General features: G+C 44.4%; 1 protein-coding gene across 1 annotated transcript in view; it reads left to right on the top strand.

Annotated features, from left to right (window-relative positions):
• Positions 1-8,705, top strand: part of LOC307200453 (scavenger receptor cysteine-rich domain-containing protein DMBT1-like) — a gene marked incomplete at both ends in the record, with an annotated part of 45,513 nt that extends 36,808 nt beyond the window's left edge. Inside the window, 4 exons of the mRNA XM_079948995.1 lie at positions 2,953-3,255; positions 5,843-6,148; positions 6,979-7,281; positions 8,674-8,705. Of these exons, the coding sequence (XP_079805121.1) occupies positions 2,953-3,255; positions 5,843-6,148; positions 6,979-7,281; positions 8,674-8,705 (944 nt within the window). The remainder of the gene's footprint in view (positions 1-2,952; positions 3,256-5,842; positions 6,149-6,978; positions 7,282-8,673) is intronic.
• Positions 8,706-12,779: the final 4,074 nt, after the last annotated feature.

The following is a 12,779-nucleotide window of genomic DNA, read 5'->3' as shown; positions in this document are numbered from 1 at the left end:
TCTTCATTGAATCCTCCAAAACCTTAGTTCTTACTGAGAGATCTTTAACTTTTCCTGTCAGTTCCTCCACCACTCCCTCCAGTTTCTTATCTAAGGTATTTTGTACCTCTATTAATTTTCTCTCAATATACTGTTCATTATTTTTGAATTCCTTTCTTATTTCGGCCATCAAGGTATCATAATCTCTGATTTCTCTTGCCTCCTTCACCTCTTCTTGTCTTGAAGGCCTCCTTTCCGCTGGTGTTGCCACCCCCTTTTTAGAACCGTTCGGCATTATATATTTAGGGTTGATTCCTCCTATAATACCGGAGGGATAGGATACAGAAATAACAGGGCTAACGTCTCTCAAGTAGTACAGTAAGGGTCCAAAATTAACTTGATTGGTACACTTCAAAAAAAAATTAGCCCTTAATAGGGTATCAGATGGTAACACAATTTTAACTGGACCTTAAATCAAAACACGTATTTAAGTCTTTTAAGTCTTGGGGGTGGGTATAGTAAGCGTCTGAACCACCAAAAACACTTCCAGACTCAGGGGCAGGGTCCTACAATACCGTATTCTTTTGACTTAAAGATTGGACGCAATCTCCCCTTGGTCCAACGTTAATATATATCTCTTTAAGTCCCGAAGTGTATATCTCTTTAAATCCCAAAGAGAGTCACAGCCATCTAGGAAGGTCGGGAACATGTCAGATTGGGATGACGAAGTAAGATCCCCCTTTACCTTGTTATAGTCTCTGTCATAGTCATAGTCTCTGTCTTTAGACAAAAAGTACTAGAAAAGAGCCTATACTCCACACACCGTTTAAATCACAACACTCCTGAAACGCCACAATCATAAAGTTTGGAAACAAAGGTCCTCCGCAGAAGCCCACGCTGGCTATAACACTCTCCGTCCCAATGAAACAGAAAGATCCCTTCCCCTTCTCTCTAGTCCATTAAGTAATTTCGCTGTTACATTGCTGTTGCCTTGCCTCCGACTCTTTATACTTTGTGTCCGAGGTCTTTCCACCACACTCACTTGGTGGCTAATTATTCTTGTTTCCTCTCTCCCAGCGTCTCGCTATACTCTTTTTTCACCTTACCACCAGTGGTGGACTCCTCCTCCTTTCACCGCTTATTTCGTCTCCGCTGGGTTCTTATCTTAAAGTTTCTTTAATCTTATCTAAATATTTTCCAGTATTTCTTTTATCCCACTGCTTTTTCCACAGTGTTTTATAGCTGTTTCCCAGCTTTTCCGCTGTTGTTGGAGGTCCGCCGCTTTCCCTCGGAGCCTGAGGCTTCACAACATGGAGTCTGTTGCTTCCCCTTTACGCTGCAGCTCCAGCCTTGTTAAACGCCGGCAACACAGGCGAGCACAGGCAGCGTCGCTGGGTACTTTGTCCCCCAGGATATTCCTCCTGCGGTTTCGGGGTTCACGGAGCCTTCGTGACCCCTCTAAATCTCCATGTTGTTCGAGACCCCCCGGAGGGTTATCTCGCGCTCCTTTCCGCGGCCGCGGCGTCCATCTTCAAGAAACTGCAGTCCGTGATCTAAGAATCCAAACCGTTCCTGTTTACACCATTTGCGAAGCCAGCTGTTCACTTCCACTATTTTTCCCTCTCTCCCTGGGCCACGTCGTTCAACTGGGAGGACAGATGAGATGACAATTTGTGCATTTAATTGCTTCAATTTCCTGCCCAGAGCCTCATAGTTTCTTTTGATCTTCTGGAGGCTATTGCTTGCAGTGTCATTGGTTCCCACATGAACCAAGAGGAAGGGGTATTTGTCAGTGGGTTTTATGATTCCTTGCAGTCGTTCAGTTACACCTTGGATCTTAGCCCCGGGGAGACAGCACACTTCCCGAGACATCTTGTCAGGCCCACAGATCACTGCTTCTGTTCCCCTCAGTAGGGAATCCCCTATCACCACTACACGCCTCCTCTTAGGTTTGGTCGGGGTTCTTCCGCGAGCTGTCCGTTCCAAGGTCGCCTGCACATTCCCTGAGGACTGACTTTGCTGCTCGTCTTCATATACCTGATCGACTGTAACGAGGGAGAGATCCTCAAATGGAGTCTGCTCTTCGTCTTCCATGCTAGGGGAGAGGACCTCAAAGCGATTGTGTATTTCTAAACAATCAGAGCGAACCCTGGGCCTCCTACTTCTTTGCGTCACGTTTCTCCATATATCTGGCTCCTGTGTTGGTGAACTAGCCTCCTTCTCAGGGGAGTCCCCTGTCTCCTCCTTGGTGGAGACGGTGTGCTCTGTTGCTTCCAAGAAGAGCTCCAGCTCTCTAATTTTTTGGAGCGTAGCCACACGTTCCTCCAGTTGCTGGACTTTGTCTTTTAAGAGGGCAATCAACATGCAATTGCTGCAGGTAAAGCTGCTTGCAACCTTTGGCAAGATGGCAAACATTGTGCAGGAACCGCAGGCGACTGCAGCTGCTCCCTCACTCTCCATCTTGAGAACGTGTCGTTGGGGCTGGCTACAGCGGTCCTCCATCATAAGAAGCGTGCAGACAGGACAAATAACTCCCCCCCAAAAAAACCTAGGTCTCCCCCAACAAACCTTTTAGACTAGCTCCCCTAAATCTAAAGATGAATCAAACTGCGCGTGCCACTAGGCGCGCGCCGCTGCCCTGCAAGCTCTGATAAGCTCCTCCCACAGCTAATCACCTGCCTCAACAGAAACCCTGCCTCCTCTGACCTTTGCACAGGGAGAGCAGCTAATCAGCCACAAGAAACACACACAAGAAACACCTTTTTCCTCCTTCTTCAGCTGCTGCCCTGCAAGCTCTGATAAGCTCCTGCCACAGCTAATCACCTGCCTCAACAGAAACCCTGCCTCCTCTGACCTTTGCACAGGGAGAGCAGCTGTTCTTCTTCTTTTTATTGTTTTTATTCATTGATTGTATTGTTGAGAAAAACAAAAACCAGAACTGAAAAGTTAAAAAGCCTTTTTCAATCTCTGCAGGGATCAGATTAGTGAATGGTACAAACCGCTGCTCTGGGAGAGTGGAGGTGCTCCACAACCAGCAATGGCTGACGGTGTGTGATGATGGCTGGGATCTAAACAGCGCCCAGGCTGTGTGCAGCGAACATGTCTGTGGGGAAGCCTTGTTTGTCCCAAGAGGAGCTCCCTTTGGAAGAGGATGTGGTGCCACCTGCTTGGCTGGAGCCAAGTGTCGGGGGATGGAAGACACATTTAAGGACTGTGACCTACACTGGGAAACACATAATTGCAGTCATGGAGAAGATGCTAGTGTTGTCTGCTCAGGTAATTCTAGGTTGAGAGAAACTGGCAATACGTTCATCTTAATTACTACTATCTTCCCTAATAACGATAAATTCCTTCTTCCTCATATTTCTAGATTCTTTTTTATTTTGTTCCAATTTTTTTTTCATAATTGTCTTTTAAAATATTTATATTTTTGGTTGTTAACCAGACCCCCAAATATGTGATTTTTTAAATGGATCTCTATTTCTACATTTTGTTGTAATTCTATTTTATCTTCTCTTGCTAATTTCTTTACTAATAATTTTGTTTTATTTTTATTCCGCTTAAATCCTGCCACTTGCCCAAATTCCTGTATTTTCTCTAATACCCTCAAAAGGGAATTTTTAGGATCTTCCATAATTACAAGGTCATCTGCATATGCTTTAAGCTTATATTCCTTTTTCCCTACCATAATTCCTTTAGTCTTATTATCTGCCCTGATATTTCTCGCCAGGACTTCCAAAACCAAAATAAATAAAAGAGGTGATAGGGGACATCCCTGATTTGTTCCTTTCTGTATTTTACATTGCTCTGTTACCACCTGGTTCACAATTAATTTGGCTTTTTGATCAGAATATATAGATTAAATCCCTTTCCTAAATCTCACCCAAAGTTCATCTCTTCAAGAACTTTTTTCATAAAATCCCATGAAACATTATCAAATGCTTTTTCAGCATCTATAAACATCAGGACCGCTTGTTTTTCATTGGAAGGGAGGGATATTAGTCCTTTTTTTGTACACCACTTTCTAGATTTTATGTTGTAGAACCAGGCACAACTTTAAATTGGCTGTAACTGCCAAATCTTTCTTTACTAGTATTTGCCAATACAGCAAGTGAACTCTGTAAGAACAATTCTTCTTCCTCTGGGCTCCAGTTATCCTCTTTCCCTACATTCTTGCCTTTTCTTTTTTGGTTTCAAAAGTGGTGACTGAACTGACACTTGACTAATTTCATCCAATAGCCAAGGTTTGAATAACTTGCAAGTCTAACATTCCAGAAACATCATTATTTCAGCAGCATCTCGGGAATCAGCTTCTTTTGTGCTCATCCACTATACATTCTCATTTATATTCAGTAACATTATCATAATTTGACCGGATTTTGCATCAGCAAAAAGGAATAATGGCACATTTCCAGTGGTGATGATTGTGTGCAGCAGAATGCATGTCGTATCTCCATAGCCCCATTCTTTTGCCATGAAAGTAGGCAGGTTTGCTCTGCCAATTAGGCCAACAGAAATCTATTTAAACATTTTGAGGATGACTTCAATTTTGAAATTCAGGATATTAAAAGCTTATTTTTCCTCATTGTTTTCTTGAAAATGCTTTGCCATTGTGGTTAGTTGCATTGGCACACTGGTCCAGGACCATATTCCCTCATAATACAGTGGAACCTCGGGTTACATACTCTTCTGGTTACATACGCTTCAGAAAAAGTACCTTGGGTTAAGAACTTTGCTTCAGGATGAGAACAGAAATTGTGCAGCGGCGGTGCAGTGGCAGCAGGAGGCCCCATTAGCTAAAGTGGTGCTTCAGGTTAAGAACAGTTTCAGGTTAAGAATAGACGTCCAGAATGAATTAAGTTCTTAACACGAGGTACCACTGTACTTCTGTGGAAAGCAGGTGTATCTGAAAGTCATGTTCTCTCAGAGATGGTGTTTTTTTCAGCATGTTGGTCTGCAAGTAGAGAGGACACGCCCTTCCAAGGGATATGACTTCCAGATAGAGCATCTTTCCACTGATGTATTCTTGGGGGAAATGGCTCTGGGGTCTTTTGGGGATGCTTCCACCACTTGCTGCAATGGGAAGAACAAGTTAAAGTTGTTTGTGTGTGTGTGTAAAAGAAGTAAGGAGAAGAGAAATATATTCAATCCTGCATTCTGAAATATAGGACCTCTTCAAATTTTAAAGTAATGGTCTTCAGCTGACCAAAGGTGATGGCAGATCTGGACTCCATAGATAGCACCCTGTGCTTGTCAGGCGCCTCCTCCTCCGCTGTGCACCCACCACTGCGCTCCCACTCACTCCCAACACCCACTTTCCGTCTTCTGTTTTCCCTCTCCTCCCACCATCCCATTTCCCCTCTCCATTTAGCCCCCCTTGCTTCATCACACTTTTCTTCTCCCCGTTCTATGGCATCTCACCTTCTCATATTTTCCATACCTTGATACCCACAGAGTCTTGCTCAAATTCCATGCTGTGTTTGCAGCTGCTTCTTGATGGACAGGCTCTCTGCTTTGCAAGAGAGCAGCTGCAGCCTCCAACCAGTAAGCCATGCTGCAAAGGCAAGAGAGAGGTTCTGCTAGGTTGGCAGAATGGAAAGAGGAGAAGTGTTTTGGAGTGTCCAAGAAAGGGGCTCAGATGAGCACTATCCCACCACCACTTGCCAGTTCAGGAAAAGAGAAACTCCAAGAGGGTGCAAAGCAGGTCTGGAGAGGTTTGGAGGGCTGCATTTGGTCCCTGAGCCTGATATTCCCTACCCATGCTCTAACCTAGAACCCTTAACATTTCCCATGGAAGCTACAAAAAATGAGGAATTGGGAGGTGGAGGCACAAAATGGACTCTAACCATTTTAAACCCTACAGATATCAGATTGGTGAATGGTACAAGCCCTTGCTCTGGAAGAGTTGAGATGTTCAACGCCGGGCAGTGGGGGACTGTGTGTGATGATGGTTGGAATCTGAGCAGTGCCCAAGTCGTGTGCAGGCAACTTGGATGTGGGGAAGCCTTGTCGATCAAAGAAGCAGCTCACTTTGGGAGAGGCAATGGCTCCATCTTGCTGGATGAGGTCAGATGCAAGGGGACAGAAGCTACCCTCCACCACTGCCACCTACAGCCTTGGGGAGAACATAACTGTGTGCATGAAGAAGATGCTGGTGTTGTATGCTCAGGTAAAAATTACAATTAAGAAATAGTCCTTATCGTGTTTTTATCTTGTATTGTTATGTTGTGAACTGCTCTGAGATCTACAGACGAAGGGTGGTATGCAAATTTAATATATAAATTAATTAATAGGAGCTATACAGTTGGGTTAGAGGGATGCGGGTGGCGCTGCGGGTTAAACCACAGAGCCTAGGACTTGCCAATCAGAAGGTCGGTGATTCGAATCCCCGCGACAGGGTGAGCTCCCGTTGCTCGGTTCCTGCTCCTGCCAACCTAGCAGTTCAAAAGCACATCAAAATGCAAGTAGATAAATAGGTACCGCTCCGGCGGGAAGGTAAACGGCGTTTCCATGGGCTGCTCTGGTTCACCAGAAGCGGCTTAGTCATGCTGGCCACATGCTCCAGAAGCTGTCCCTTGGCCAATAAAGCGAGATGAGCACCGCAACCCCAGAGTCGGCCACGACTGGACCTAATGGTCAGGGGTCCCTATACCTTTTATACAGTTGGTTTAGAAACTTGTATACAAGTTGAATCAGCACGCCCATTTTGTCATCAACACATTTCCTTCAGCTCTGCTGCTGATAATCATATCAATGGAAGCAGGAAAGACCCTCTGTCTGCGTTTTCTTCCCCTCCTCTTTTGCACAGTCTTTCCTTCGCTTCATATGCACCACATTAAATAGGTTCAAACCATAATTTGTGAGGATTTTATGCAACATTCTGGCCTCTTCTCCATCTTTGTTATCCGTACTGTGGAGGAGAGCAGCTGAACTTGTATCTTATTAATTTTATCTATCAGTAGACTCCGTTTCAGTCGAAGCTATTTCTCATCTCAACAGAGATCAGATTGGTGAACGGTACAAGCAGCTGCTCTGGAAGAGTTGAGGTGCTCCACAACTGGCAGTGGCTGGCTGTGTGTGATGACAGATGGAATCTGACCAGTGCCCAAACTGTATGTAGAGAGCTTGGATGCGGTGAAGCCTTGCTGGCTGCAGGAGGAGCTCACTTTGGAACAGGAAATGGTCCCACCTGGTTGTCTGGTGTCAGTTGTCAGGGGACAGAAGTTGCCTTCAAGGACTGTGACTTACAGTGGAGAACACATGATTGCAGCCATGGAGAAGTTGCCAGTGTTGTGTGCTCAGGTAATAGCTATACTGTGGCCTTGGAAACTGGCTGCAAGTTCAACTAGTAAGTCTATTTTGCCAATAGAAGGTTGCTGAAGAGTTCTGATGCTGATAGTTGAGCTGGGAGGAGGAGGAAGAAGGGCAGTTCACAATATAATTTTCATTCTGTGTCATTTTTGCTTTCTCTAGAAACAAAAGAAGTGTCCCAATGCCATTCTAGCCTTCTAGATAAGCACTAGGTGTGAGTAACATTCCCTAGAGGAGTTCTAAATCCAAATGACGTTTGATGTCCTTCATAGCCATGGCATCATGTCTGGAGTTGCATGCTCCTATACCTTTAAAATGAATCCAGTGCACATTCTTGCCTGCAAGGAATTCTGGGCACTGTAGTTTACCCTTCACAGAGTTACATTTATCACCAACCCTCACCAAACTACAGTGCCCAGAATCCTTTGAGCAGAGTCCAGAAAGGGAGAGCCCTGGTATCTGGTGCCGCAAAATTCAACATTTCTCTCTCTCTTCCCACTTTCTACTCCCCATCTATTGATAAGCAAACATAGCAGAGCAGTTGGGTTGAACCCAGGAACTGACACTTCATTAAACATTTTCTGTTGGTGGAAAGAAGAGAGGAATGGCAAGTTAAACCGATGGACTATGCCAAAATGACAAAACCGACCGGAAAGCTTGGGAACCAAGAGGACAAAGCATTTTAAAAAGAATGGGGGAAATTTATAATTTCTTTAGAAGACCACTGTAAGCAGATAAAAACATTTTAATCTCACTTGTGCTGTAACAAATACTATGGATAATATGGATGATATAAAATACAGATTATGAAATGATATGCAGTAGAAAATGTTTATAATAGGATCCATGGAGGAGATGGGAGGAAGTCTCGAGACTCAGAGAAATCTCTTTATATGGATATGTAGTTGGTTTTGTTATACATTAATATTTGCAAAATCAAATAAAAAATTATTTTGTTTAAAAAAAATTTTAAATAAGCCTATTTAAAGATGTAATGGTGACATGTGTTTTAATATCCATGATAACATTACATATTTTATTTAATCTCTGTTTAATGGTGACTTTTATTGATAATGTCAACGTATATTCTTTTTCTGATCAAGGGCTTTCAAATAACATTAAATAAAGCATAAATGAATGAATTAAACTTGCAGAATCAGAACCTGAGGCTTCCGAGGTGCAGAGTGGGGGTCCCAGGATGCCTTAGGTTTTAGCCCCTCTCATTGCATAGGGAAAGCATTAGTTGGTGACAATAGCAGGCCCAGGACTCCCAATTCTTAACTCTTCTCTTTAACAAGCAAGATTCAGTGCCACATATTTGTTACTATGTTCAACTCTGTCTCTTCAGAGCTTTCACGTTTAGTTATTTTTTTGTCCCATCAGAGCTCCGCCTAATGAATACTATACTATACTAATGAATACTATACTATAAACCACCCTCTGATCCTTGGGTGAAAGGTGGCATGGAAATTCATTAAATACATAAATACGTACGAATACCATTGGTCCAATCCATTCCTCAGCAGGAAAACGGTGAAAGTTTGTAGGTCATAAATCCTTTGACCCACAGAGTCTGCCACCCAGCACTGCAGTTAGCCTGATTTACGAGCTGGTCCGACGTTTATGGCCACCCACACGCTTCTTCTGCGCGCTGCTGTTGTCGTTGCAGAGTTCGTACGCAGCATAAATGGCTTGGTCTGTGTCAAAGTGGTGCCTTCAATAACTCAACTTGACACCAGTGCTTCTATTCTACCAAAGGTGTTTGTTCGGAAGCATAAACAAACAGGAAATAAACCGACAGAATCGAGCTGCATGCTTGCAGCGTTCTGTCTCTCACAAAAACAAAACCAACTCTCAGAGACTCTCAGTAACTCTGCTGAACAAAAAGAAAAATGCCCGGATATTATGGGCAGCCACCCAATGAATAAGAACACCTCTGGGAGTGTTAACTCTAAACTGTCCAGAACCACAACAAAAAACCTACTGTGTGATCAGCCAGATCTCACCGGGAGAATCCACGACCAGAAAGAAGAGGAATACCAAGAAGACTGGAAGAAATTTAAAGACTATTTGAATAGATATTGTAATATTAATGATATGTAATCACTTGAATGATATGTAATCACTAGGGACGCAGGTGGCGCTGTGGGTTAAAGCCTCAGTGCCTAGGGCTTGCCGATCGAAAGGTCGGCAGTTCGAATCCCTGCGGCGGGGTGCGCTCCCGCTGCTCGGTCCCAGCGCCTGCCAACCTAGCAGTTCGAAAGCACCTCCGGGTGCAAGTAGATAAATAGGGACCGCTTACCAGCGGGAAGGTAAACGGCGTTTCCGTGTGCGGCTCTGGCTCTGGCCAGAGCAGCGATGTCACGCTGGCCACGTGACCCGGAAGTGTCTCCGGACAGCGCTGGCCCCTGGCCTCTTAAGTGAGATGGGCGCACAACCCCAGAGTCTGTCAAGACTGGCCCGTACGGGCAGGGGTACCTTTACCTTTACCTTTAATCACTTGAAAGAATCAGTTAGGCCTAGGATTAACTTGTGATTAAATAAATAAATAAATAAATAAATAAGAAAATGTACAATAAGAAAAGTTAGGAAATATGATTATGACTGTGATATGGTTTTGTGAAATAATGATATTGGAAACTGCTATATATAATTACTAAAAAAAACTCAGATGGAAGAGATTTGAGGAAGTCAAGTAATATGTTTAGGAAGATGGATTTTGATCAATTAATTATGTTTTAGTTTGTGGTGATTTGATGTATTTTAGGTTTTATGTTCTTTTTTCTTTTTCTTTTCCCCGTTTCATTCTTTCTCCTTTATTATTGTTGGCTTTTTCTGTTATGTTTATGTATGGAAAATAATAAATATTTTTTTTGGGGGGGGACGTACTGTGTTCATGATTCCCAAGAAGGCCCTGGGGACACCATTCTGCCTTCCTCCTGCTCCATGTTAAGTTGCTGGGTAGGAGCACAGGAAAGTGCCTTAGACAGGTTGAGACCATTGGTCCATCTATCTCAGTAGCGTCTACGCTGACTGGCCATAGCTCTCCAAGATTTCAGGAGACGTTCTCTCCCCATTTTACCTGCAGACGCCAGGGATTTAACCTGTGAGCTTCTGCATGCAAAGCAGATGCTCTACCCCTAAGCTATGTCCCCCAAACAAGAGGAGCCATGGAAGCAGTTGGCAGATTAGGGAAAACAGAGCCAAGCATGTCCTACTGCGAGCAGGCTGTGCACAGGGCTGTGTTTCCTTGGGACACGACTAGTTAGGAAAGCAAGGCTGTGCACCAGGTTAACTCAAATTCTGCAATAATAGTTATCCCCAACTGCACCTGCAATTCTCTGCTAAGTGGCAAGACCACATAGGTCCTACTGGATTTACTGTATTGGCCCGAATATAAGCCACACCTGAATATAATCAGCACCTTTAAAATTTAAGGGGGGGGGAGGGAGAGAAAAGACAATACCCGCATATAAGCTGCCACCTTAAAATTCTTCAGGCACTTACACCCGTTCCGTTTTACCATATGTCTGTTTCAGCAGCGATATCGTAAAAGCCAATTTTGGTAAGGTCGCAAATTTAAGCCGCACTTTAACTTTTCACGGTCAATCACGAAAAAACAACTGTGACTTCCTGCACCAGTTTGTGGGCATATAGAGGAAAACAAAATAATGCAAGAGTGAAAAGTGAGCAGTTTGCAGGAGCCTTGGTTTTTTATTTGCAATGAATAAGTGACAAAGTCTCCCTTCTCCTGCTTTTACAGGGGACGCATCTGTCGAGGACAACATCCGCCTGGGAGTGTCTGCCTTGGTCTTGCTTGTCTTGGTGCTGATCGTGGCGGAGGCTGTGTACAGCTGGAGGAGAGGGCAGCTTTAAGTAGTCCTGACTGAACCATTTCAATGGCCAAGACCCTATTCTGATGCATGCAAGGATGCTCCATGCAAAATCAGAAGAACCAGCTCTGTTTGCAAATAATGCCAAGGCTTTCTGTTTTTGCTCAGCTCTTCTCAATTTTATTCCAAGTGAGAAACTAGGAATCTTTGTGTGGAGAGAAATGTCCTCATGTGACGGCTCCCTGCCTAACCCTTCATAATAATGATAATAATAAATATTATTTATTTATACCCTGCCCATCTGGCTGAGTTTCCCCAGCCACTCTGGGTGGCTCCCAATCAAGTGTTAAAAACAGTACAGCGTTACATATTAAAAACTTCCCTGAACAGGGCTGCCTTAAGATGTCTTCTGAATGTCAGGTAGTTGTTTCTCGCTGTGACATCTGATGGGAGAGCGTTCCACAGGGCGGGCGCCACTACCAAGAAGGCCCTCTGTCTGGTTCCCTGTAGCCTCACTTCTCGCAATGAGGGAACTGCCAGAAGGCCCTCGGCGCTGGATCTCAGTGTCCGGGCTGAACGATGGGGGTGGAGACGCTCCTTCAGGTATACAGGACTGAGGCTGTTTAAGGCTTTAAATGTTAGCACCAACACTTTGAATTGTGCTCGGAAACTGGGAGCCAATGTAGATCTCTCAGAACCGGTGTTATGTGGTCCCGGTGGCCACTCCCAGTCACCAGTCTAGCTGCCACATTCTGGATTAGTTGCAGTTTCCGGGTCACCTTCAAAGGTAGCCCCGCATAGAGCACGTTGCAGTAGTCCAAGTGGGAGATAACTAGAGCATGCACCACTCTGGTGAGACAGTTCGCGGGCAGGTAGGGTCTTAGCCTGCGTACCAGGTGGAGCTGGTAGACAGCTGCTCTGGACACAGAGTTAACCTGCACCTCCATGGACAGCTGTGAGTCCAAAATGACTCCCAGGCTGCGCACCTGGTCCTTCAGGGGCACAGTTACCCCAATCAGGACCAGGGAATCCCCCACACCCGCCCGCTCCCTGTCCCCCCAAAACAGATCTTCAGATCTACAACTGGAAGAATATGCAAATAGTCAATGACACCCTGGTTGTAGATTCTCCTAATTGGCCCATTTGACTCCTGCTCAGTGCTGGATTTACGTATAAGCGAAACAAGCTGTAGCTTAGGGCCCCACTCTCCCCCCCCCACCCCATGAATAAAAAATCATTTTAAGTTAGAGATTAATAATTATTTCACTATTAATATACTTCTTAATTTTATTTCAGTTCAACAATTACTTTGATAAAATACATATTTTGTGATATGCAAATGGCTTTAGATACCTATTAGGTCCATAAATTACCATATAGCATATATTCAACACAAAAAACAGCGACAATTTGTTGTTGACAAAGGACAGCTGGACATATATAGGGCCCCATTACCTTCAGTAGCTTAGGGCCTCATCAAACCTAAATCCGGCCCTGCTCCTGCTGGTGTCTATGTTTTTCCATCATGTCATCCTGGCCTTCATCCTGTCCAGCTGTAGCCATGATGCCCTTCAGAAACCAAGTTGCATAGAACACATGAAAGGAGAGAGACAGAGAGCTGTACATCACGGTACATCAGCTTCCAGGAATCTGCCC

Source organism: Podarcis cretensis (genome assembly GCF_951804945.1).
Source record: "Podarcis cretensis genome assembly, chromosome: 13".
NCBI lineage: Eukaryota > Metazoa > Chordata > Lepidosauria > Squamata > Lacertidae > Podarcis > Podarcis cretensis.
The sequence above is the reverse complement of the archived record's forward strand: the minus strand, read 5'-3'. Positions and strand labels throughout refer to the sequence as shown.